The 27,609-nt window shown below is 44.5% G+C and overlaps 1 protein-coding gene across 15 annotated transcripts in view; it reads left to right on the top strand.

Annotated features, from left to right (window-relative positions):
• Positions 1 to 27,609, top strand: part of LOC120384425 (F-box/LRR-repeat protein 8-like) — a 76,233-nt gene that overhangs the window by 26,091 nt on the left and 22,533 nt on the right. For 4 of the 15 annotated variants that reach the window (XM_039503101.1, XM_039503105.1, XM_039503104.1 and 1 more), the window contains exons 1-7: positions 7,794 to 7,890; positions 10,853 to 11,083; positions 13,100 to 13,823; positions 21,065 to 21,173; positions 24,232 to 24,359; positions 24,903 to 25,027; positions 26,121 to 26,196. In XM_039503101.1, the coding sequence (XP_039359035.1) occupies positions 10,920 to 11,083; positions 13,100 to 13,823; positions 21,065 to 21,173; positions 24,232 to 24,359; positions 24,903 to 25,027; positions 26,121 to 26,196 (1,326 nt within the window). In that variant the 5' untranslated portion in view covers positions 7,794 to 7,890; positions 10,853 to 10,919. Of the gene's footprint in view, positions 1 to 7,757; positions 7,891 to 10,056; positions 10,125 to 10,852; positions 11,084 to 13,058; positions 16,709 to 21,064; positions 21,174 to 24,231; positions 24,360 to 24,902; positions 25,028 to 26,120; positions 26,197 to 27,609 lie in introns of those variants that run through there. The other 11 variants (XM_039503106.1, XM_039503102.1, XM_039503103.1 and 8 more) reach the window with 11 other exon arrangements.

Genomic DNA, 27,609 nt, shown 5'->3' on the forward strand with positions numbered 1-27,609 from the left:
GAAGGAATTGTCTGCTCTCATCAGATGACTCAGTGAACCAATCAAGTGGGTTTAGGGTTGTGAGTTTAAGGAGATCTCTTTGCTCTGATGTGAAATGGCTTTCCATGCCTCACAGTGAATGCAGAACTGTGTGCACCGACGTATAATCATTTATGTTCCTCATAAAAATAGAACATACACATCACACCAGGGAACTGTAGAAAAGTGCATCCCCTAGTCCTGCTCTTGGGCCCAATCATGTTCTCTTTGAAGAGCCACAAAAAATGACCAGGATTGTGAGAAATGCAAGCCTATTTTGGGGAAAGAAATTCCAGACGTTGAAGTTGTTTTAGTTTCAAAGGGTTTGACACTGACCCCTTATTTTTGTTTTAATTTTTCTTGAGTTTTTTTATTTTAATTCTCCCGCAATTTTTCTATTAAACTGGTTATTAACATTTTTCATTTGCTCAAAACTTGGGTTTTGGTAAATTGATGTTTTGGGGAAAATATTGAAAAAGGTTCACACCTATTTTAAATGAAAATTTTCACTAAAAAGTTATTTTTTCAGCAAAATGTTAGCCATGTAAACAGACAGTTCCTGTCTGTCACTGTATCTATTGATTCAGAGATCAAAAAGGAGTATTAACATTTAGATGAATCTTGGGTGAAATAATATCATTGTCTAGATGTTTCTTTAAAGTTTGTGACAGACTGCCTAATAGATATATTTCCATATGTTAATCTATGCAGCTAATTACTGGTGATGCTTAGGAAATAGGTCTACTTCAAAATCTCCAAAATTGCCTATTGTTCGCCAGAGGACTCCGAGTTGCCAAAGAAGACCTGAAACTGTATAAGAATGTCTAGGGTCCTGATCCTTTTGATCTCATATCTGCTTGATGCTTCATGCAGGGGAAGATTAAACCCAAGATTGAGATCTCTAGTCCTAATCTGGAATCACCGTGACTATGAACATTGAACTATAAACTATGGACTATTTCTGAAAGAACTCTTTGCAGCTACAAAGCTCACCATCTCTACTATGAAGCTAATCTCAAGAACTGTACTCATGTCTGTATGTATACGGATCTTTTAACCAATTCTCTCTCTCTTTTCCTTTTTATAAATTTTAGTTTAGTTAATGAGAATTGGCTGTAAGCATGTATTTGGGTAAGATCTGGAGTATTCATTAACCTGGGAGGTAATGTGTCCGATCTTTTGGGATTGGTAGAACTTTTTTATATAATGAATAAGATTTTCAGTAATCCTCAGCATATTTGACTTTGGTGTCGGGGTGGAGGCCTGAGGCTGGGTTACTTTAAGGGAACTGTGTTGTTGGCTTCTGGGTAACCAGTGAGGTATTATAGAAGCTGTTTTGTGGATTGTCTGCCCCATTCTTTGCACTTCACCCTAATTGAGTAACCTCAGTTGGCTCCCCTGGGAGTCCGGTCACCGTGGAATAGGAGTGCACTTGGGATTCAGAAGAGAATCCTGTAATCTCTCTCTCTGCATACAATTGTTTTAAGTAGTCCCCTCTGTCTTCTCCCCCAACACACACACACACACACACACACACACACACACACACACACACACACACACACACACACACACACACACACACACACACACACACACACACACACACACACACACACACACACACTCTCTCTCTCTCTCTCTCTCTCTCTCTCTCTCTCTCTCTCTCTCTGGAGAACTAAGGAACCAGGCAGCAGAAGATGGGTGTTGAACACCTGATGGATTGTTCTCAATGTCATGATAGAGGAGCTTTGTTGGCCTCTTCATTCGAAGGTAAGGCTGTGGTGTTGCTGTAGTGCCAACACCATGATTCAAAAATTGAGAGTCAGACCCTAAAAAATCAGGAGTGGCTTAAAAATCATGAGGTTTTTTTAAAAAAATACATGTTGGGTTATTTGCTTGCTGGTTGTTGGGCTTTTCCCTAAGATCACAAGGACTAGTAGCTTCCTCGTCTTTTAGCGTGAAAGCTGATATTCTAATGTCCTCATATAACCTCAGCAGCTGGGTCTTTGCTTTCAGAGCAGCACCAAATACCTCAAGAGACAGGATAAAATCACCAGTTGGCAGCACTTGATTTATAACGAAAGAGGTTAGGGGTCTATGACAGGAGGGACTGGGCGAGGTTCTGTGGCCTGCAATGTGCAGGAGGTCAGAGTAGCTGATCATGACAATCCCTTCTGACCTTAAATCTGGGTCTTTATGAGAACTCCAGCCCAAGGCGATGACAGGATACAAGAGAATAGTTTGCTAAGGTTGGGCTAAATTCTTGTTGCCTTACTAGGCTCCAAATCCGATAAGGCATGGAGCGCCTCTTGCAAAGTGCCTTCAGCTCCTGTTGCCTGGTGGCTTGAACGGGGGCAGAGGGAGCTCAGTACCTTGCAAGACCAGGCCCCCCGACTAGTCCAGCCTTCGGCTACTTGTGTGATAAGGGCAACAGTTTCTGGCCAGCAGGTTGGCTTTTGCAGAGAACTCGCCCCTGTAGGAATAAGACTGTTTGTACAGACTGAAAAGATATCAGGGAACTTGGCAGGCAAGATACTGATCGCATAGTGACTGAAGCAGGAAGTTCTGTTTGAATACTTTTCCTTGCCCTAGATATCATATAAACAATGACTGCCCAAGACATCAAGATGTCTAGCAGGGATTCAGTATCTGCGAAACATCTGCTAACGGAGATGAAGACAGACTTCCCTTAACCCAGGAAGTCAGAGAAATTAATCTGGTGGCGGTCAGGGAGCTCATCTTTTCTTTCTGAAAGAAGAGGGCGGCTTGGCAGATCTGTGCAGACCGGGAGCGTAGTGAAAGAGAGACAACCCAGAGAGACAGCCCCAGGAAAAGAGCTGTGAGACTCAGCAATCCACGTATAAAACCAGTTGCCAGTGGAGGGGAGCAAAGGAACAGGGAACATTTTGAACCAGCCCTAGTGACGGGAAAGCCCCGTAGTGCAAAGCCTGAGGAGCTGGTAAGAATGCGCTGCTTGGGCTCCTTTTGAAGGATAAAGGCCGGATAAGCTAGCAGCTGTTTAAATGTGTCCATGTAACTGACAAGGAGAAAAGCTCATGCCTGTTGACTATGACTTTTATTTCAGGTATTTATCCCTTGCCCCCCTTAGTGAGCACCTCACAGCACCCTGTGTGGCTGGGAAGTACTATTATCCCCATTGTACAGATGGGGAACTGAGACGTGCGTGTCCATCCAGGCTGCTGTCACAGGGTGCGACTGCGACGTACCAGAGCTCGCTTTAGTCTCGCTAGCTCAGGTCCCGAACTGGTGAAGCTGTGGCAGCGCGAGCTTCAGCGCAGGCTGTTCAAACTCACTCGGATCCCTATGTAATACTCACGGGACCACCCCCGCTGCCAAGTCTGGGGCCTGAGCTAGCTAGATTAAAGCTCAGCTGTGCCACGTAGCTCCGATATGCCCAGAGACTGCCGTCTGGGCATACCCCGAGGATGCAGGTTAAGATGTAACTGTAGCACAGGGAGGTGTACTTTAATCGAGCGAGTGTAGGTAATACCGGTAATAGCAGTGAAGACATGGCAGCACAGATCCTGACACAGGCCAGGAACCCCAGTCTTGTAATCAGGCAGGTAGCCTGCGCTGAACCCCATGCTGCCATATCTTCTCTGCTATTTCCCCCTCATTAGCTGGATTAAAGCTAATGGGAGTACCTGCTATAATCACACCTGAAACCCAAGCCATTCACTTAGGGTGACCAGACAGCAAATGTGAAAAATCTGGAGGGGGATTGAGGGGGGCGGTAATAGGAGCCTATATAAGAAAAAGACCCAAAAATCAGGACTGTCCCTATAAAATCAGGACATCTGGTCACCCTAGATTCACTTACCATCACATAGGAGGTTTGTGGCAAAGCAAGGAACCAAAGTTGGGTCTCCAGTGTTCCTTGTTCTGCCACAGACCTCCCAGGCGGTGTTGGATTAATCACTTAGGGTACATCTATGCTTCAATTTAAAGTGTGATTGTTCAGTGATTAGGGTGCTACGATCTAACCTCTTCCTAACTAGAGTGCTTTCCTAGGTGCATGATATATTAATATGTTCATATTTCTCCTATAGAAATGTGCAGCATTTATTTTAAAAGCAGTGTGCAAATTACTTACTAGCTGTCTTGAGGCTAAGTGCCTAGGAAAAGGGTTTAACCGTATGTTGATCATAAGCATGTTTTTCAAATTACCATTGTAGGAGACACTTGGTACTGTTGCTACACTGATCTGAGTCGCACTGGAACATACAACATTCAGGGGGCCTCACAGCATGTATTCATATCGCTGAAGTGATGGTTGAATGGTTGAACTTTAGAAGTCATGTTTGCTTGTAAGTAGAGCTGGTCAGAAAATGGGGGGCAGGTTCCACTGAAAATCTTGCCTTTTTGGCAAAATCTTTTATAAACCTTGAAATAGTTCAGTCAAAAAATTGAAAAGTTTTTGTTCATGTTCTTGAGAAAAAAATCAATTTCACCAAAAATCTACTTTAATCAAAATCCCTATTTTCCATCAGTAAAAACAGTTTTGATGGAGAATTTTTGACCAGCTCTACTTTAGGTATTTGTTAAACTTCTTGGGAAGAGACGAACGTCGGCATTGCTTAAGATGAAGTGGGCAGAAATAGAGGAGGAGGAGATCTCTTAAAATGCACGATTGCAAAGTAAAATGCAGAGAATTCACATAGAATGTGGAGGAATCTTTTGGCTTCCAAGCCTGGAGTACCCTACTCATAATAGCTATTGACTGGCAGGGAAATAAGGTCCTGATCTTGGAACAAAGCTGTACAAACACAGAGCTCATTGCAGGATCAGAGCAACCTTATTTTGAGCTCATTAGTGCCAAGATTGCAACCAGCCTGTGCTGCAGTGAAGTTCTTTCATACAATCTGTCACAAAGCACACCTACTCATAGAATATTAGGGTTGGAAGGGACCTCAAGAGATATCTAGTCCAACCCCCTGCTCAAAGCAGGACCAATCCCCAAATGGCCCCCTCAAGGATTGAACTCACATCCCTAGGTTTAGCAGGCCACTGCTCAAACCACTGAGCGATCCCTCCCCCTGATGAAACATACCTTCAAATAAACAACAGAAGAACTAACAGATTTCTCTGCTAAGGAAAAGGAGCCTGTTGGAAACAGCCTGCCAGACAAAAATTCTGCAAGGGAAAACTTCCTGAGCTCCTGCAAGCAGAGTCCAAACACCCCACAGGTGAACTACGCCCTCCTCTTAATCTACCCCAATTAAGCCCAAGAGGGAACCTTGTAAAAGTGAGCCCAGGTACACTCCCATCTTCTCTGGCTCATAGATGGCTCCTCGGCTGCTGTCTGATATGATGTAGCAGTCCGGTCTGATCTTTTCGTCCCACGTCTATCTTTTTAAAACCTAACTGTACTTGAAGGATAGGCGGCAACTACATTAATTAGCCTCAGATCATAGAAAGATGGTGCGAATTCTTGTCTCAGAACTTTCTGTCCATAGGGTAGGTTAGCCTGGCAGCAGCAGCAGCAGCCTTGGTTTGGAGATTAAGACTAAGCACAAAAATGACCTGGTTTTTGAAAGGATTAAGCCTGTTGTGTAGGACATTGTGCTAATACAAGGTGAGGGGATTCCTAGTATACCTGTACTCCTTGATTGGATTTCTTGAGACTCGCCTTCCATAGAGTAACCCCACCCCAGGAAGTACATTCCCTCTTGGCACAAAAAGATCATTTGGAGACACTGAATAGTAGAATCGTGCAGTTCTACAGCAGCTGCCATCCGAGTTGCTCAAAGCACTTTACAATGTAAAGCCCTGATCCTGGAAGTTACATATGGGCACTGAGGAATGCCAAATGCAGATCCAGTTTCAGGATTGGGGCCTGAGCTTCGTATGAGGGGTGGGTAAGTATTATTATCCCTGTTTCACAGATGGGGGCACAGGGCCGGCTCCAGCTTTTCTGCTGCCTCAAAACAAAAAGACGAGCAGCGGCACTTCGGCGGCAGCTAAATCGCACCGCTTCTTCGGTGGCAGTTCGGCAGCGGGTCCTCCCTCGCTTCCTCTTTGGCAGTTCGGCGGCAGCTCAAAGAGAAAGAGAGGGAATGAGGGACCCGGACGTGCCGCCCCTTTGAATTGGCCACCCCAAGCACCTGCTTCCTACACTGGTGCCTGGAGCCGGCCCTGTGGGGGCACTACGGCACAGCCTTGGTAGGGCCCCCACTTTCAAAAGTGGCCACCTTTTGTGGGTGCCTCAGGTTTGGATGCCCCAATTTTAGAGATCTTGGATCTGATTTTTCAAATGCTGAGCATCCTACACGCCTATTGGGAAGAATTGTGGGTGCTTAGCATTTCTGAAGATCAGGTCCCTAGGCATTGAAGCTGGACACCCAAACTTATTGGGCACTTCTGAAAATATGGGTCTAATGATTTAACAATGGTCAAGCAGCGAGTGTCACAGCTGGATAGAGAACCCAGGAGTTCTGTGCTTTATGCATAAGAAACGAAGACAGCTGGGTTCATGAATAAGTGCAGACTACTCGACTAGCCTATTATTTCCACCTGATAACTCAAGGTGAATTTTCAACAGGAGTATTGGTGACAAATGTTAAACATCAACTTTCTCTCCAGAGAGTTCTGCTGAGCAGGTAAAATTCTGTGTGAAAAGACAAGGAAAAAAAAAAAGAAAGAAGACACTAGTTAATGTTTAGGTACGTCCAGACTACCCGCCGTATTGGCGGGTAGCAATCGATTTTTCGGGGATCGATATATCGCGTCTCATCTAGATGCGATATATCGACCCCCAAAAGCGCTCCCGTCGACTCCGGAACTCCACCGGAGCAAGCGACGATAGCGGAATCGACATGGGGAGCCGCGGATGTCGATCCCGCGCTGTGAGGACCCGAGGTAAATTGATCTAAGATACTTCGACTTCAGCTAAGCTATTCACGTAGCTGAAGTTGCGTATCTTAGATCGATACCCCCACCGTGTAGACTAGCCCTTTGAGTCTTTAATTAGTTGATCCAGAGCTTGCCACTTCCTTTTCAGAACTACAATTATGATTTGTCTTTTTCGAGTACCTTCTGTCTGATAGCGTCTGTTAAGCACTTTGAGATTATCTGATGAAGTAGGCGTTAGCCCACAAAAGCTTATGCCCAAATAAATTTGTTAGTCTCTAAGGTGCCACAAGGACTCCTTGTTCTTTTTGCTGATACAGACTAATGCGGCTACCACTCTGAAACCTATTCTTATATGGCAGCCCTGTGAAGGCAGCAATACAGCAGTACCCCAGTTCTAAAAACTGCTTGTGCAATGTCTGTCGTGTGACTTCAGATAGTCAGGGGTTAAGAGGACCAGGCAGCTCCTTGAAAAAGGAGGCTCAGATAGCAGAGCTTCAGCTGGCTGGTTTAGGGAATGACTGTTTTTCAGAGGGGGGAACTGAGGCACACAGCGATGAAGTCAGTATGTTCCAGATGATGAGCGACACCAGCTGGGTGAGGTAATATCTTTTGTTGGATCAGTTTCTGTGGGTGAAAAGCCCCAGAGCTCTGCTCTTTTTGAGCAGGGGGTGGGACTAGATACCTCCTGAGGTCCCTTCCAACCCCGATAGTCTCTGAGTCACAGAAAAGCTGAGCGGGGTCCGGTTCTGGTCCTGGCAACTCTTTCCTTCGCCAGTGAGGTGGCCCAGCCAGGGACCTCCCGGGGAGCCGGCGGGTGACTCCCCGGGCGGCGGTGCGCTGGTGGGCGGGCAGGGCCATTTCCTCCCCACGCCAGGAGCCCGCCCTCCGCTCCGCCCTCTGCCAGGGAGCCGGCCGGCGGGGGCGGCCAGGCGGATCCGCCGGGGCCCTGGAGCAGCTGTGACCGAGGCCGGGGGGAGAACAGCTGCGCTTGGCCGGGTAGGCGGTGCCCCTTCCCCGGGGAGGGAGGCACTAAAGCCGGGTGTCCCTTAGCTGCTCCATGCCCCCGCGGGAAGCTGCAGCGACCCGCTCCCCGGTGTGGAACAAATGCGGGGGGGGCCAGGCCAGGCCAGGCCCGGCCCGGCCCGGAGAGCCCGTCAGGCGGGAAAAGCTGCTCCGTGTTTCGCTAAGGCAGCCCCGCAGCGCCGGCTTCCCGGGGCCGGCTGGGCCGGGGCGACCCGCCCCTCTGATCGGCTCCTCCTACCCCCACTGCCGCCCTCGGGTGCGGGGCAGCTGGGACCGCCGCACAGCCCAGACCTGGGCGCCTCTCGGGGCCATGTGCGGGGAGCAAAGCCTGGGGGAGGGCGAGTGGCGCATCCACCCGGCTGAGCCTTCCCGAGAACAGGCCATTAACTCCTTAGACTCTGCAGGAAAGTAACGAGGAGCCAGTATTGCCAGTCCCAAGATAATGAGATTATAGAAAAGGAATATACGTGGGGTTTTTCTTTGCTTTCTGGTTTCTGAGCCTCTAGGAGGCACCTAGATCAGGCTTTCAAGCTTTTCTGGGCAATCCTGGTGGGGAGGAGGGGAAATGTTGTGAATGAAAGCTGAGATTTTCACATGACTCCAGGAACTGGGGCTTTAAGAAAACCACCGCTCATGATAAAATCACAACAGTTGTGTATAGGGGAGGAGTGATGATGAGTAGTTTAGTACTTAGGCAAGTGCTGGAATAATGAGAGAGTTTATTACATCTGAGCTAAAAGTAGGATTGCTGAGGGTGAGCTGTCGGAGATAATGAAGAAGACATATGCAGGAAACAGGGGAAGCAAGAAGGCATCTCCCAGGCAGGAAGCAGGAGCGCATTGCTGGGCAGTCAGTAATGGGGTGAGAGGCAGGGCATAAGCAGGTGGGATATCTGACAAGAGAGCATGGCTGCTGCAGTATTGTCACCCTCAAGCATAAAACAATCATGAGTGGCTTAACATTACAAGTTTTTTTTAAAAATGTGTATATATATATAGAGAGAGAGAGAAAGAGATCTTTCTCTGGCTTCTGATTTTTGAATTTTTAAGATTAGAAATTTCCCTTTTTGTTCACATGAAAGCTGAATATCTCACAAAATAACATGACTCCAGGAGCTGGAGCACCAAGAAAAGAACCAAATAGCACAAGACTCACAATAAAATCATGAGAATTGGCAATTCTGCTGCTGTAATCTGAAAGGGAAATAACCTGCAGATTTTAAAGACTTTAGCCTTTCATTTTAAAGTCCACCACTTTGTTGTTAAGAAAGTTGAAAAGTGTCAAATAAAAACTTACTCCTGGTAAGTTTATTTTATTTGTGTAGTAGTACAGTAGCTGGATACAGAGCATACTCCAAGGAGCACTGAGAAATAATATTGCAGAGATGTACATGTGGTTTTGTGCTTTACATTTCAGTATACGTCCCATAACTGCTGTGGTCAAAATCACAAATTAGTTTTCATTATAACGCCTTGTTTTGCCATACACTGAATAATTCAACTTTTGGGTTACATTTTTCATGCTTGGCCTTTGTCCCCAAAATGAGGGTTTCTTCCCCCCTCCCTGCAGTTTGAGCTAAATCCCTCCATCTGTTTGAATATCAGTGTAGAAAATTGTTGTTTTTAAATAATGCATTATATAAAGTTAATCGTGTTTAGAGCTGGTAATGAGGAAAAGAATCACTTTTTTTTTTAAATGTTTCACTTTTTTTTCTAGAATTTTGAAATTTGGAATTCACAAAAAATTTCAACCAGCTTCTATGTTTGGTCAAAAAATGGAGTGGGTGGGGAAGGAAATTGGCCAAAGTTTGTCTAAACTTCCTTTTCTGTGTTTAAGAACATAAGATCAGACCTCAATGGTATCTAGCCCAATACTCTGCCTTCCAATGGTGGCCACTGCCAGATGCTTCATAGGGAATGAACAGAACAGGGCAATTTATCGAATGATCCCTCCCCTGCCATCCAGTCCCAGCTTCTGGAAGTCAGAGGCTTTACCAGATCATGGGTTTGCATTCCTGACTGTCTTGGCTAATAGCCATTGATGGGCCTATCCTCCATGAACTCATCTAATTGTTTTTGGAACCCAGATATACTTTTGGTCTTTACAGCATCCCCAGGCTGTGCGTTGTGTGAAGAAGTACTTCCTTTGGTTTGTTTTAAACCTGCTTATTAATTGGGTGACCCCTGGGTCTTCTGTTACACAAAGAGGTACATAACACTATTTCTCCACGCCATTCCTGATTTTATAGACCTCTCATGTGCCCCTTTAGTCATCTCTTTTCCAAGATGAACAGCCCCAGCCTTTTTAACCTCTCCTCAGATGGAAGCCGTTCCATCCCCCTAATAATTTTTGTTGCCCTTCTCTGTACCTTTTCCAATTCCAATATATATTTTTGAGGTGGGGTGACCAGAACTGCAAGCAGTGTTCCAGGTATGGGCGTACCATGGATTTATATAGTGGCATTATGATATTTGCTGCCTTATTATCTATCCCTTTCCTAATGGGTCTTAACATTGTTAGATTTTTTTGACAGCTGCTGCAAATTGAGTGGAAGTTTTCAGAGAACTATCCACAATGTCTCCCAAGATTTCTTTCTTGAGCGGTAGCGGCTAATTTAGAATCCATCATTTTATATGTATAGTTGTGATTATGTTTTCCAATGTACTTTCCATTTACCAACACTGAATTTCATCCGTCATTTTGTTTCCCAGTCACCCAGTTTTGTGAGCTCTCTTTGTAACTCTTTGCAGTCTGCGTTGGACTTAACTGTCTTGAGTAATTTTGTATTGTCTGCAAACTTTGCCACCTCAATGTTTGTTTTACACATGTCAAAATTATGGTGAAATTTTCAAAATGTAAGAAAAAATTCTGACCCGCTGTAATAGCATTATATCAAACTAGGGTTGGGTTAATGTGTTTCCTTTTTCTGCACCAGGTAGTCTAGGGAATTATTTGCAGTCTGGAAGGTGGTTCTCGGTGCTGCCGCTTGTTGGGTCAGAAAGATGCCTGCTCCAAGATCAGAATTTTGGAACTACATCCCGGAAGAAATCCTTGTCCATATATTTTACTACCTGTCTCTCCGAGATAGATACACAGCCTTCCAAGTGTGCAAACATTGGGCCGCAGCTGTTTCCACGAGCTCCGTGTGGCATTTCACAGAGATCAGGTGAGAGGAGGTAGTTTCTACTGTTTATAGGTGTCTGTGCAGTCAAGCATACAGCATCTCATATAAATCTTGCAGTACAACTTATTTATCTTAAAGCACTGTTCTTCATTCAAAAACCGCATTGCTGATTACAGCCTATAGATGTGAATACTTATAAACCATTGGAACAACACTAGCAATTTTAAAATCAAGATTGGATGTTTTTCGAAAAGATCTGCTCTAGTTTAATTAGGAATTAATACAGAGAAGTCCTATGGCCTGTGTTATACAGGTCAGTCTAGATCAGTGGTTCTCAACCAAGGGTATGCAGAGGTCTTCCAGGGAGTGCATCAACTCATCTAGATATTTGCCTAGTTTTACAGAAGGCTACATAGAAAGCATTAGCGAAGTCAGTACAAACTAAAATTTCATATGGACAATGACTTGTTTAAATATATGGAGATATACCGATCTCATAGAGCTGGAAGGGACCCCGAAAGGTCATCAAGTCCATCCCCCTGCCTTCACTAGCAGGACCCAGTATTGATTTTTGCCCCAGATCCCTAAGTGGCCCCCTCAAGGATTGAGCTCACAACCCTGGGTTTAGCAGGCCAATGCTCAAACCACTGAGCTAGCCCTGTTTACAGAGGTGGTGGAACTAGTGGTATTGGGGTTGCTGCCGCACTCCCTCGCTTGAAGTGGTTTCCATTGTATACGGGGTTTACAGTTTGGTTTAATGGCTCTCAGCACCCCCACTATACAAATTGTTCCAGCACCCGTGCTTGTTTATACTGTTCTATATACCACACGTTGAAATACAAGTACAATACTTATATTCCAATTGATTTAGTTTATAATTATATGGTAAAAGTGAGCGAGTCAGCAGTTTTTCAGTAACAGTGTGGTTGTGACACTTGTATTTTTATGTCTGACTTTGTAAGTAAGTAGTTTTGAAGTGAGGTGAAACTTGGGGGTACGCAAGACAAAGCAGACTCCCGAAAGGGGTACAGTAGTCTGGAAAGGTTGAGAACCACTGGGCTAGATGGTCACAGTGGTCCCTTTGGGCTTTCTAATCTATGCAACTATGTAAGTAACAGTATCTCCTACAAGTAGCGGCTGTGTATGTGGTAGAGAAAATAGGGTTAAACCATTGTTGTTTTTTAAAGAACACATTAAGAATCATAAGTCAAGGAAAGGGATAAGTCGTGGCATTAAATGTGCTTTGAAAAGTGTCAAGGAGATACCATCATCATAATCCTCACCTAGCTTTGATATAGCACTTTTCGTCCACGGATTTACAAAGGCGGCCAGCGTCGTTACCCCCATTTTAAAGAGTGGGAAACAGAAGCCCAGAAAGGGGAAGAGACTTGCCCCGGGACAGCAGGCAGAGCTGGGAATAGCCCCTGAATTCCACTCCTGTGCTCTGTAACACTAGGCCACATTCAGGTGCAAAGGGAAAGCTTCAGCCAAGGTCACTGGAATGATTGTCATGGTGCTGTTGAAGCTGGTGATCCGAGCTCTAGTGTATGAGACGGAGTGAAAAGAGAGTTTGAATGTAAGCTCCATGGGACTGGAACTCACCTCGGTCTGTACATAGTAATCGAGCCCCGTAACTAATTGTATTGTTGGTATCTATTATTTGTATTACAATAGGACCTAGTGGACCAACCAGAGATGGGGCTCTGTTGTGCCATACACGGTATAAACACATAGAGAGAGTCCGTCCTGAAGATGGTATAATCTAAATAGAACAGACAGATAAGGGTTGAGAGGAGAAACAGAGGCAAAGAGCATGGAAGTCACTTGTCCAGCATCACACAGCAAGTCAGTGGCTGGCTTGGGAGTAAACCCCAGGTCCCCTGACTCCCAGCCTGGTGCCTGATCCTCTAAACCAAGTGAGAACAGATCTCTAAGGCAGTGGAGGAGATAGATAATAAATAAGTTAATAATAAAGGACAGTGAGCCAAACTATAGACATTGTGTTCACTTGTTGCAGCTCCAGCAAAACAGCTAATTGTGTTCATAATGCTCTTCCAGCTGTGATTCGGAGAACGAGGAGGGCATGCTGCAGAGTTTACACCAGTTCCTGAGCCAGATCAAACACCTGAGGATTGTGTTTGATCAGTCCAAGGAGATAAATCGGAAGAACGTCACCCACATTCTAGACATGTTGGCCGGGCAGAACCACAAGCTGCAGAAGCTGTGCATCATGTGCAAAGGGGAGAACCCTTATTTCTACTCTGGCCAGGACATCCTGCAGAGCATACGAAAGATATGCCAGAGAGAGAACCAAATAGACCTTCAGCATATTGATTTCCGGAGAATGCCGTTCACCCTGGATGACGGGCTTGTGGGACTCCTGGCCAGCAGCAGCCCAAACCTGCGCAGCTTGTTCATCAACAACCGCACTCTGGTTTGCAACGTGAAGCCAGAAACCATCCGAGAGGTTCTGAATGTGTGTCCTAAGTTGTCTACCTTGGGAGTCTACTATGCCAGCCTGTCTAACGATGTGTTTGCGGAACTGATCAAGCCAGAGAGAGGGGCTTTCACACGCTTAGATATTTTTTGTGAGCGCTTGGACAAATATATTCCAGTCATCTCTGAAGAGCTTTGGGCTGCCGTGATCCAGAAGCATCCTCAACTCTGTGTAGACCTGGAGTTTGATCACACAGTCCCTGCCTGGAAGATACCACGCATCCTAAAGCCCAATATGCCTGTGGGTACTTTACAACTGAATACTTTTACGTACATGGTGCACCAGGTGAGGTTTGTCACCAGCAGTTACAGCAGGACCTTAACCAGGCTGGTGCTCCACACGACCCCCTCGGACGATTTGAATGCCTCGCTCATAGACCTGGCGAGGAAGTGTGTCAATCTAACAGAGATTCACTGTTACTGTGTGGTTAGTCAGGAAGTGGTAGATACCTTCCTCGTACACTGCCCCAGTCTGAAACGATACACTCTCAAGATTACCAAAGAACGTCACCCCTGGAAACCGACAGTAGTTCAGTGACGTACCTGTTTCGACTGAAGCCAGTTTGAAAAAAAAAATAATATGCGGATACAAAGATTCCAAGTGAATGGAGTTTCAGAGATTTTAGGGTAATGCCTCAAAAACCACATCCCATACTACATCATCATCATCAGGAATCCCTCACAGTCGAGGATGATTGTCTTTTCACGGATTGTCCCTTTCAAATTATCTGTGGGTCTGCTGATGGCTGATAAGGCCTATTCTGGAGCCACAGATTCTGCCACATTACAGACGTGTTTCCGAGCAGGACGGGTGAACCTGGGGTATCGGTTCGGGCTATCGCAGATTCTTTCTGTTGCTTCCGTACTACTTACACACTCACATTCAGACACACACAGGAACGTTCTCTCTCCAACCCCAGCCCGACTGCTGTAGAAAGCACAATTTCTCTTGCTTTGCGGTAGAAATGGAGCATTTAGACTTAAAGACAATCTGCAAAGCGTTTTAAAAGAAAGGGGCTAGTGCTTTGTTTGTTTGTTTATTACATATAAAGAAAGCATGATATTTATGGGTTTCCCCCCCACCCTCCCCGGCTTTTTAATTAGCTTAGAAACATCAGGAATGTCATGTTTGCTCTTTCTGGGTATTTCTGGAGGACCTCGGGGGTGGTGATGATGATTTATTTATTTACCACTTACATTGTGATAACATCCACAGGACAACCAGGTTGGGGCCTCATAGTATTAGGTGCCATAGAACACCTTAAATGAAGGGGTGAGGCTGTTGAAACATTAACAAAGACTTTATTTATCCAGAATGTTAATTAGTCATTTGAGTTAAATAGGTGCTAGCAAAAATGTACAAAAACCAAAGCGTTTTAAAGAGTGTGACTAACAGCCCATTCCCAATGTTCCTTGTCTTGGCTCTTGTGCCAGCACTTCACTAGTTCTCCAGTCAGCAAACCTTCCATCCTAGATAGGGCCTGAATTTCTAGTGTAAAATAAAGGCAGGGAAACAACCCTTAAAATAGTAACGCATATGCCCTATTAATCTTCCTGGCTGAGCATTCTTTTCCTTGCAGCAAAATGCAATTTCCAGATGATGGTTTGAGTATCTCATGCGAAGACCTCAAAGAAAACCATTTCCGAGCTAACTGTGCCTTTGTCATCCCTGGCATCACTTTGGAAAAGCACGAATGCTAATGACACTCACGTTCTCCTCAGTCTTTTCACAAGGGAGCTTTCACCCTTTCAGGAGTGAGAGTTACTTCTCACTTCAACAAAATATCCCACAGTCCCACTTCTATGTGAGATGATGTGTGTGTGTTCATCAGTCGAATGGGTCAGAGATCCCTGGTGTATATTGGAGAGAGATTTTTAAAGCTTGATTTGGTTTGAAATGATCCTGGGCTCTGATTACATTGTCATCCAGTGCCCAGGAAACAGCATGTAGTGGACTGTGTTAACACAACCAATAAAGGGCGAGATTGTGGTGCGAGTGAGCAACAAGTCATGTCCCATGGAAGCCAACGAGAGTACTCGCGTGAGTAAGTGCTCACCAACATGAATAAGGGCTTCAGAGTCTGGGGCAAATGAATCCAGCTGCTCATAACTAGCAGTGGGTGAAACACCTGGAATAATAATAAAGCAGATTGTGGCACCCGGGGCCTATCTATTTTCATCATCTATTTTCACCCAATCCAGAGCTGTTTATCCAAAGTTCACTGAACTCTGGGATTCAGATAACGTGGGACTCGGCTTTGGTTTTGCCCAGCCTGACTAAGGTTTGGCACGCTTAAAACCAGCCTTGATTTTGCCCATCTGGGGCTGCCAGTGTTCAAAACAGGGAGCTCCTAACTAATGTTTAAACTCAGTACCTTCACAATCAATCGTCTGTGCTTCCTGCCATCCTGCAAACGTGCCAGCCAGGTGTTTTCTTAATTCATTCCAGTGATTTGTTAACCTCCCAGCCTAAGGTGTACAGCGTGTGTTCTCTTTGCATGACGCTGCATGTTTATTCACAGCATTGTGCGATCGGCTGCAGTGCATTTTAATTCTGTGCATTGTTCTCTGGGGCTGGTGATGCCGTTGCATTGTGCTGAGTTTTTAAGAGTGTGAACAGCACTGCTGATGTGACTGAGTGGGGGTCTACTCTCAGCTGGACCTGGATGAAACTAAATGGTTCAGTCTTCCTCTGACCCACACGCACGGCAAGACAGGCATATTGAAAGAGATGGAGTTAGTGTAACTAAAACATTGAAAAATGATGCAAGATTCACCCAGTTCCCTGGCAATGGATGGATACTCCAGTAATGTGCCAGCATTCCTGACTAAACTGTGGACGCTGGTGGAAGATCCTGAAACAAACCATCTAATTTGCTGGAGCACTGTAAGTAAAGCTAATACCGGAGGTCGCTTAAACTGCATGGGACAGCAGGACAAAAACAAGTCCAAAGCATCTAAAAGATGATATTCTGTAGCTTTATCTAGCACTTTACATTTTCAAAGTACCTTGCCAGCGTTAGCTGGAAAAGAGTGAATGTTCTTTAGAGAGACTTTTATGGACACTGAATATTATGCTTGTTTGTGTTAGAGAGGCCAAGGTTTTCCAAGTGACTAATGATTTTGGTGGTGGCGGTTGGGGAGGGGGGTTTCTTGGGTTTTTTTGTTTTTTTTTTTGTGTGTGTCCAGCTTGACATCTTAAATGGGCCTGATTTTCTGAAAATAAGTGCCAACCCTCTGAAAATCAAGCTCCTTTAAAGGGTCTCAGGTTGGGCCCTCAAATCACTAGTCGCTTTTACTAAGCACTTGAACTAGTATGTATGTGGACACGGTGACATGCATATCTATTGGCAGTTTGGTTATTTTTATTTTTAATAGGTTTGTTTGTTTTATTTTTGTGATGTTTCTTACTGTTTATCATTTGGGGCTTTTAAATGCTAAGTGCAATTAAAGGACTAATGTCGTTTGACTCTAGCATTTTGAAATCATATTGTGCACTTGACTTTGTTAACAGTTGTTTCAAATAGACATGATTTATTTTTCAGCAGAGAATTATCCAGTATGTTGTTTATAAACTCACTTTCCACAAAAGGAACTATAATTAAAGCATACTTTACAAAAAAATATTTTGATGTCAGCCTCTTTGTCGTGTTTTTAGCCACGGGAGCATTGTTCAGCACAGTTTTCATTCCAAATGCATGGGATGGGATGTAAGTTGCATTTCTATCTCTAAACAGAAAGTTACATTTTGTTCATTAACCACCACATGAATCCTGTGTTATAGGCTCATTTCCTTACTTCATTTTATCATGGGGTTTATACATAATTCACTTTAAAGAAGAGCTTTCATAATGGGGAGACATTTTTAATCTAGAAATAGTCCCTTTTTCTTGACACTTTTTTTTTGTAATTTTCCAGACCCGCTTGCATATGGTGCATTATTATTTTTGATCTTCCCCCTGCCTCTTTCTAGCCCACCTATTGTACGGTGACATCAGAGTGCTGAATCCGTGATATTGCAATCACGTCAATGATTACAGCCTGTAAGAGCATCAAGAGGATTTTAAATGGGGTGTGTTTTATTAAGCATGTGAATGAGTGAAATTGCAATTTTCACCTTTGCGTATGTTAGCGAATTCTGGCTTCTGCTAACCTATTAGTAAGTATCAACAGAGAAGTTGCTATGAATCATTTTCAGCCTATGGATTATTAGCAAATTGTTCATTTTGACTCCTCATTCATGGTGCCTGATGTCTCACTGAAGTCACATGATATTGCTTCTGGTCCCTCACTGGATAGCAGGGGGAATAAGTAATGATGCCTAGCGAATACACTTGTCCATACTTGAATACTATTATATTTTAATAAAGGGAAGCCATTTCCCAAATATTTGTCTGAACAAAAAACCATCTATATAAATATTTGCAAATCGAGAATAATAAGGGGATCAAACATGGCTGAGCCGAGCCGCCAGTCAGAATTTGTTTGCATGTTTCTGAACATGCATTTTCTTGGCAGTCTTGAATCAGCCGTAATTATGACTTAACTGCAATAGCAAATGGAAGCGGCTGGGTCGAGAAGCCCCATTCAGACACCGAGATCTGCCACCGCAGCAAAGAAATCATAAGGAAAATGACTAGGGCAGTAGGATCTGGCAGTATCCCATCCTTGACTGACAATACGGAGCATATAAGAAAATAAGGCAGCATCTCTTCAAATCATTTGTGAGCCCTCTAGTGGCATTTACTTGTTCTGTGTTTTAGAAGGTGCCAAAAACCAGTCCAGCCAGCACTGTATGTGCAGAGGCCTTTAGGGTGACCAGATGTCCCGATTTTATAGGGACGGTCCCGATTTTGGGGTCTTTTTCTTATATAGGCTCCTATTACCCCCCACCCTTTGTCTTGATTTTTCACATTTGCTGTCTGGTCACCCTAGAGGCCTTGCATGTCAGTAAAAACGTTATTTTGGACCCAACTGTGTCCACATGGTTTCTGCATATTGTTGTTATGAAACAATCAAAAGACCCAATCATGGTGGTTGTTAATTTTGTAGAAAATAGGTTTGGCTGTGACAAGGAAGCCCAGGTGATACCATGAATGGCAACACTGAACACAGCAGTGGAAAACTGCAGCCACATCAGCACGAAGGACTGTGTGCGTATTGCTTTCACAGCAGAGAATCCCAGTCCACTCCCCGTGTTTTAGCTTCCCCTGTCTTCATTGCATGGATACTATTTGTGACTTATCAACAGTTGTCTCGAAGCATAATCTAAACAAAGAGCATGGGGGCATGGAGATCTAGGGTTAGATGTAGTGTCATAGAAATGTAGGGCTGGACGGGACCTCAGGAGCTCACCTCGCCCAGCCCCTGCGCGGAGACAGGACCAAGTACACCTAGACCGTCCCTGACGGGTGTTTGCCCAACCTGCTCTTAAAAACCTCCAGTGATGAGGATTCTGCAACCTCCCTTCAAAGCCTATTCCAGAGCTTAACTAGCCAGGTAGTTAGAACGTTTTTCTTAATATTTAACCTAAATCTCCCTTGCTGCAGATTAAGCCCATTGCTTTTTGTCCTACCTTCAGTGGACATGGTGAGCAATTGATCCCCATCCTCTTTATGACAGACATTAAAGACTGTTATCAAATATCCCCCCTGCCCCCCGTCTTCTCAAGACTAAACATACCCAGTTTTTTAACCTTTCCTCACAGGTCAGGTTTTCTAAATCTTTTATCATTTTTGTTGCTCTCTACTGTCGCTACTGCTGCCCAGCCGGTTAGTCCCCGTTTTGTAGCTGTGCATTTGATTTGTCTTTCCGAAGTGTAGTACTTTGCACTTGTCTTTAATCTTGTTGATTTCAGACCGATTTGTAAAGGTCATTTTCAATTCAAATGCTGTCTTCCAAAGTGCTTGCAACCCCTCCCCCACAAATTTTAGAAGAATACTCTCCACTCCATTGTCCAAGTCATTATTGAATATTACCAGAAAGACCCTTGTAGGACCCAATTACATAAGTCTCCCTATTTTCGTAGCAAAGCATTGATAACTATACTTTGAATATGGTGTTTCAACCAGTTGTGCACTCACCTTATAGTAATTTCATCTATACCATATTTTCCTAGTTTGCATATGAGAATGTCATGTGGGACTGTGTCAAATGCCTTACTGAAATCAATATATATCATGTCTACTGCTTCCCTGCATCCATTAGGCCAGTAACCCTGTTAAAAAAAAGGAAATTAGGTTGGTTTTGCATGATTTTTTTTCTTGACAAATCCATGCTGGTCAGTCTTTATTATCCTCTAGGTCGTTACAAATTGATTGTTTAATCATTTGCTCCAGTTTCCTTCCAGGTATTGAAGTTAGGCTGACTGGTCTGTAATTCCCTGAGTTCTCTTTGTTTTCCTTTTTAAAGATAGGCAGTATGTTTGTCTTTCTCCAGTCTTCTGACACCTCACCAAGTTCCTGAGGGTAAACCTCTAACGGTTCCGAGATCGCTTCAGCTAGTCCCTTCAGTGCCTTAGGATGAATTTCATCAGACTCTGCTGACTTGCATATATCCCATTTACCTAAATAATCTGATGAAACCATATTGGCCTCTTACTATTCTTGCTATCTTTCCTTTGCATGGGATAGTTTGCTGTTACACTTTTAATATTAACAAATTTATTTAAGCATGAGCTGAGCTAAAGCTCACTTCTTCGGATGCTCACGAAGCTCATGCTTAAATAAATTTGTTAGTCTTGCTACTCTGAAACTTTTAATATTGTCTCTTTGAAAAACTCCCTGCTCTCCTGAACTCCTTTTTCCATTAGATTTTTTTTCCCATGGGACCTTACCTACCAGTTCTCTGAGTTTGTTTAAATCTGCCTTTTGGAAATCTATTGTCCCTATCCTGCTGCTCCTTTCCTAAAAATCATGACATTTATCATTTCATGATCACTTTCACCCAAGCTGTCTTCAACCTTCTGATTTGCAACCAGTTCCTCTGTGAGTCAGAATCAAGTCCAAAATGGCACCCTGGTTAATTCCTCCACCTTCTGGCTGGCTGGCACATACACTCAACTTTGCGTCCCAGCATGCATGGCTTTGCCATACTCACATCTGTGCAGAAAGGGAGCCTTAAAGTCAAAGTCCCATGGAAGCAATCTGTCTAGGTTTAACTACCATGCAATAATAATATACAACTTTTCCTCAGTCCGTCTCAAAGTACCCTAGAAAGGAAGTCCATATCATTATCTCCATTTTGCAGTTGGGTAAACTGAGGCACGGAGCAGGGAAGTGGCTAGTGGCAGAGCCCAGAATAGAGCTCAGGTTTCCTGAGTTCAGTAACCTACCCATTGGATCACACTGCTACCCCATACTCGCCCGCCATTGCATCTCAACCTCATTGTATCTGATCACCTTGACAGTCATGGCTCTAAGTAATTAACTCCATCTGTCCGTCTCCCATTTCACTGGCTCGCACGTGCCTTTGGGGATTCCAGAACTACCATGTGAACTTTTTCTTTTCTTCCTATCTTTTCTGCAGAATGGCACCAGCTTCCACGTTTTCGATCAAGGTCAGTTTGCCAAGGAGGTGCTGCCTAAGTATTTCAAACACAACAACATGGCCAGCTTTGTCCGGCAGCTGAACATGTGTAAGTAAAACTCCAGTACCGGAGTGCACTATAATGGAGACATCCTCTGGGAAAGAAGAGAATAAAATAAGCATAAGAATAACAAATAAGTTTAAGTATAAGAGCCAAGACCCAGATATGAGATTCAGCATTCCACAGAGGCTCAAGGTGAAGGACACAAAAAAAAATGATACGGATTAAATTCTTTTTCTTAAATAATTTTGCCTTCATATTAAGATTTAGCATTTCTGCAGCAACTAATGTACAATAATGTAAATGAGATGGTGCCAACTGTGTGTGGCCTGAATTATGTGTCTAAACGAAGGCCTTCCCTTGTCAAGACAGAAGGTTGTGCAATATAGATAAAGAATTGTTATAGAAGGCTGCAGATTGATTAAAAGCTTCTGATGAATTCATAGGTCCTGAGAGAGGCTTGTTACCAGAACACAGGAGTGAGATTTCCTTGTGCTGTATTCATATTCGAGCACACAGATTACTTTCGTTGTAAACAAACAAAGTTTCCATTCCAAAGTTTTCGGCTTACAGTCAGTCTGATGACACATAATTTGTCATTTGCTGCATATATCATGTTGTATCAGAATTTTCACAAACCCTATTGATATTCTTGCCCTGCAACAGAATCTTAAAAGCACAATCTTCACCCATGCCCAGGGTTTGGTTGTACTGAGAACAGTTCTCCGTAATTAGTAGGAGGTCATTTTTGTTAGAAAACCAGTTTTTATATGCCCCTTGGCTGGTCACTTAATGCATTTTCCCCTATGTTATATAGCATATTCTGGCCTACCTCATAGTTTAGGCCAATATCCGAGAGACCCAGGTATGCTTTAGATCAGTGAACACAAGCATCCAAGGAAAGATTTTTGAGAGGCACAAAGGGCAGCTACGTGCTCAACTTTTGCTGAAAGGCAATGGCACCTACCTGATTTTGACCTTTTGAAAATCTCCTACTAAATCTCTCTGGTCAAAAAATCAGAGTGGAGATTTTGTGAGAAGTGGTCTAGCCCTTCCTAGTAGTTTGGTACTTCCAGGCTTGCCAAAACTATGAAGAACAGTTCAGGGCAGGAAAAGAAAAACAGATTTTAAGATTCATTGAGTATTTTTCGCTATGGCAGGTAAACAATTGTTATCACCTGGGTGAAACCTTGTCATGGGATTCAAACTCTCTAGTGTGAACTCACCCTATAGCTTACATATCTGTAAGCATAAGGCTGACCTAAGGCAAAAGGAGTGCATGAACCTGCCCAGGAGCTTTGCTGAATATCATTTTGGGGAAGGGTATATGCAGTGCTTAATTTGCAATGAAAATTGCTCAAGCAATTAGGTGCCAGGGCTCAAGCAATTTTTTTACTTTCATACAGGGCCGCCCAGAGGCGGGGGCAAGTGGGGCAATTTGCCCCAGGCCCCGGGCCCTGCAGGGGCCCCCACGAGAGTTTTTTGGGGGCCCTGGAGCGGGGTCCTTCACTCGCTGTGGGGGCCCCAGAAAACTCTCGTGGGGCCCGGGCCCTCAGAGCTTTTTCTGCTGCGGGTCTTCTTAGCAATTCGGCGGCAGGGGTCCTTCCACTCCAGGACCCACCGCTGAAGTGCCCCGAAGACCCACGGCAGGGGGTCCTTCCATCCCGGGACCCACTGCCAAAGTGCCGAGTCTTCGGTGGCAATTCGGCGGCAGGAAGACCCCAGGCCCCCTGAATCCTCTGGGCGGCCCTGCTTTCATAAGTGACTAAGCAAGCCCCGAGGTGCCAGGGCTATGAACTGCCAAGCGTAAAGGTGCCAGGGCTCAGCCCCGGAAAGCCCTGGCCCAAATTAAGCACTGGGTATATGGCAGAGGGAGGGGGAAGTGAGGGAAGGCAGAAAACAAAGAAACTGAGAACAGGCACAAAAGAGAGAGCGAGAGAGAGAGAGATCCAAAAGGACCAGCTGAAAGCTGACCCTGGAAGAAGCCTGGAGAGAGGTTTATAGGTCTGGGGTGCAGGCTGAAATGGGTGCTCTTGGTACTGTGAGTAAAAGAAGCTGTGTCCTCCCATTTGATTCCTGCTGCATTCGGAGACATGGGACTTTGCACGTTCTGTGTAAATAAAACTGCACCCGCTTACCTTCAATTGCAACTTCCAGCTGCAACACCCACAGAGCCTCAAACAGTGACTAGCTGCTAGCACGCTATCACGTGCTTTCTTTATTTTTAATACATCGGAAAGATATTAATATTTTGAAGCACCGGTTGAAGTTTCAACAGCACTTCACATGACCCATTCCCAAAAATCCTCACGCAACTACAGAACGTGTGATCTGTGTCGTTAGAGTGTTTTTTGGGTAACAAAATATCCCAGTAGTAGGTGCTGGATTTAGGGGGCAAAATTCACCCCTGTGCAGAGGCCAGCACAACACCTCGGCACTGCGTATGTCCCATTTTGAGGGCTTACATAGAATGTCAGAGGTGCTTCATCCTCTGCCTGGTGATGAACTCCAGCCTTAGTTACATTTTTATTTTTCACAAAAGCGTTACAAAGTAAAGGTGGGCTGTGGATGTTTACATGAGGATTAGAAATGGCCCTTTCAGCTGTAGGCCAGCAGTTTAAATGCAGCCTCGGTTAAAAAATTGTTTCTATCCAAGATCTCTTCTGTAGCCCATGTGGAGTGAGTGCTAATGGGCAAGTCGGTAACAAACAAGGGTCCCCATCATTACAACTGGCACTGATTAGCAGCCCCAGTCAGCAGAGAGGTGCCGGGTTCAATTGGTTGTAGAGACTGTACTACCATTTGAGCATCAGGTGCCTCCAGTTTGGGGTTTGAGGCATATTTGGCTAGACAAATTAGCATCTCTGGCCCATCTCTGCCACTGGCGTGTTAAGGACCATGTGAGCTAACCAGTGAAGGATTCGCTCCTTGCAGCATATTTGCAATATCTAGGACAACAGTCAGGCAGAAATTAGGAGCAGGGAAAAGGAAACGACACTTGAAAATCAGTGGGTAATGTGGGGAAGGCTAATTCAAACATTGGGCTTCTTTGTTCTTCCCAATCTATATGCTATACATGGTTCTCACCAGTTCTGTTTACGTTTAGATGGCTTCAGGAAAGTGGTAAATATAGAGCAGGGTGGCCTTGTCAAGCCTGAACGTGATGACACTGAGTTCCAGCATCTTTATTTCCTACAAGGCCACGAACACCTCTTGGAACACATCAAAAGGAAGGTGGGAATTGAATGAGAGCTGCACCTCTTCTCTTGGGGTGCTGATGTGCATGGGGTCTAATGGTGTCATTAGAGGAATGGGCAGGATGATGGAAGGCTGCTAGAAAGCTTGCATCATTAGCTAACCTCACTTCCTAGAATCGCTGACATTAGGGATGTAGAAGGCCTGGGTAGACCATCTAGTTCATCTCCTTAGTGCTAGTGTTGGATTGATCCTTAAAGTACCATTTTTGTCCAGTTCAGTTTTAAATAACTCCAGTGATGGGTCTTTCACCACAGCTACTAGGATGCTAGTCCCTAGCCTAATAGACCTCACTATTAAAGAATTTTTCATGCTCTTCAGCCTCTGTTTACTTTACAGTGCCCCTAGCTATGACCCTTTGGGGCCACCCGAGATTCTTAAAACTGTGTCTCCTGTTCCAATATATCATCACTTAATAGCCCAGGCTGTAGCTGATACTCCTGCTTAGAAACCATTGCAAAGCTCTTATCCCTGTGCATAACGTCTTGCGGTAGTAAATTCTGCCTCATGTGCTCTTCTCAGGTATCTATTGTGAAAAGTGAGGAAACGAAGATGCGCCAGGAGGATCTCAGCAGGTTGCTCTACGAAGTCCAGATTCTGAGAAGTCAGCAGGAGAACATGGAGTGTCAAATGCAGGACATGAAGCAGTGAGTTGATCGCATTCACATTGCTCCTACGGGTCTGCTTCATGACATTGTTGCAAACTCTGGGGAGTATTTGTAAGACCTATGGACCTCTGGGAATTGTATCATGCACATCCAATACGATCTTTAAAATTAATCCCTTCTGTGCTATAAACATTTGTTTTATGTCCAATGAAGTACTGGGGTTTGGTCTTCCTTTCAGGTTTGAATTTATAAAAGGAATTTAAAAATTGCATTCAATGAATTAAAATCACATTCCACAAATAATGAGAAGTGAATAGTCAACATGAACAGACTGCAAACAGCCCACAGGCTGAAAAATTGTACTTCCAAACTATTCCACAAATACCTACAAATAATGGTATCAGAATACAGTCACAAATGAGTGGTGGGCAATAGGGCTGTATTCGCTGGCTCTTTTTTCCCAATGAATTACTCAACCAGCTCTGTCTATAACTTGTGCCAAGTTCTAAGGCACTGAGAATTATGGCTGTTCTGAGACCACTGCACAATGAAGGCACAGAAGCATCCACTAAGGATGGAGCCTCCGTGCTGTATTCACTAGTTCTTAGTGTTAAAATGAAGACCTTTGAGGCCAAATTTTCAAGAAACCCTATAAAACTGCTCACATAAAACCTGTGTTTGCATACAAGCTATGTGTGTATGTGGACAATTTGATGTGCAGACACAATTTGAGACGTCCCTTTGAAATATGACCCTTCAATAATATCGTCTCATTGGGGTTGGGAGGGATTGAATTTACAGGAGTACCATTTCAGTTGAAGTGGAAAGAAGTATAGTATTGCCAACCCAAACCAGTCAGAAATCACAAAATGATTTTGGATTCTTTTTATTTGCCTTACTCTTGTTGAACCTTTTGGGGTTGTATTTTCAAGCTTTCTCTGCAACCAGGAAGGCCAACTACTTATTTTAAATATATATAATATGAAGGTTGAGACGCTCAGATAATCACGTCTCCAGCATCTGGGGTTTTAAGAAAAGATAAAAATCTCACACAGTCAGCCACGGCAGCGAACGCCAGGCCTGTGGGTGGGGATGTCTGTGTGCTTAGGGGATGTTTCTGTTTCCCTTTCAGACAGAATGAAGTCCTGTGGCGGGAAGTTGTATCTCTCAGGCAGAATCATTCTCAACAACAGAAAGTGATCAACAAGGTAGCGATCAGACCAGCTCGGGCTCAGATAACCGTAAAGTTGTATTGAATGGTGTTATGCAGACTATCAGAAAGATGTAGTTGTCTCACTATTCCTGTCCAGAGCCTTCATTATATTTTGTTCAGTCTTTGTCATTGCCATGTATGTATTTTCCCTCTTTCCTAATTGTATTGCACATGACTCTCCTGAGTGCTAATAGGAGCTCTGCGTGACAGGCGGAGAATTGTATCACCTTTGGCCATATCTGGTTTTACAGCCATGCAGCCCTAGGATAGCATTAGGGGAGCTCAGACTCAGCATCTAGCTCTGTGCCCATGTATAAAGAAGGGTAAAATCCTTAAGCAGATAAATTTGTATTGCTCCTTAGTGATCACAGTGACTTTAGGCTGCACTGTATGTAGGGGAGTCATGGGCGCTTTGAGCCTGATCCAGCTTACATTGAAATCGGGGGCAAAGCTCTCACTGGTTTCAATGGGAGCAAGATGGATCATTTTATGCATTTTCTATGGAGATAGTCCTCATCATTAATGCCTTGGGCTATGGGTGTTGACTACAGACTTTTGGGCTTGCCCAGATTTCTCCCTAGCTCTTTGTGCAAGTCGCAGTAAAATGGTCACGAAGCCTGTACATTCCCTAGATCGTGCAGCCCTTCCTCCCGTCGGTGAGTGCTCACGCACACAAGTAGTCAGCGAGCGAGGCAGGACTCAGCAAGGGAGAAAAGGTTGCACTTCCTAGCCCGAAGCATAAGATCCTTGAGCCTGCCCCCGCTGAAGTCAGTGCTAAGAACAGGGAATATGACAGATACTACAGCAATGTTATCTCCTTGGATAGGCCAAACTGTATGGTTTCCAACTACAGTCGCTGCATTGCAATGCTGTGCTTGTCCTTCTCGGACTTCTCAGTTAAAAACTGCATCAGCTTTTCTGTTGAGTGGTTCACGTTATGTTTTATGCACAGTTCGAGAGATGGGAAGGTCACGTTTTTCCATAGATTTCAAAGAATCCAGGCCCAGATGGAGCCCTGATGCATCCGTGAGAAGGCTGTGAAAGGAGGCAAAGAGCATGCAGACACAGCTGCAGTCTCTGCGTCTCTCAGTGTGATTTCTGAGTGCACCGACCAGCTGTCCCTCCTCCATGCTGGACAGCAGAACTGGCCCGTTATACCAGGGAGTGTACGGGTGGCTGCTCCCCAGTCTGCCAGGCAGCTCCATGATGAGTTCTCCAGAGTTATCTGGCTGGTAGGGGGAATTATTGGGTGAAATTCTAGACTCTGAGTTATTGAGGAGGTCAAACTGGATGATCACAATAGTCCCATCTGGCCTTAAAAATATATGAATTCCTCCTGGAGCTTCCCCAGGGGAGGGGAGACTCCACAAAACCCCCACCATGAGGCTGCATGTAAATGGCTCAGCGA

The sequence above is a fragment of the Mauremys reevesii genome, linkage group 16, assembly GCF_016161935.1.
Source record: "Mauremys reevesii isolate NIE-2019 linkage group 16, ASM1616193v1, whole genome shotgun sequence".
Taxonomy (NCBI): domain Eukaryota; kingdom Metazoa; phylum Chordata; order Testudines; family Geoemydidae; genus Mauremys; species Mauremys reevesii.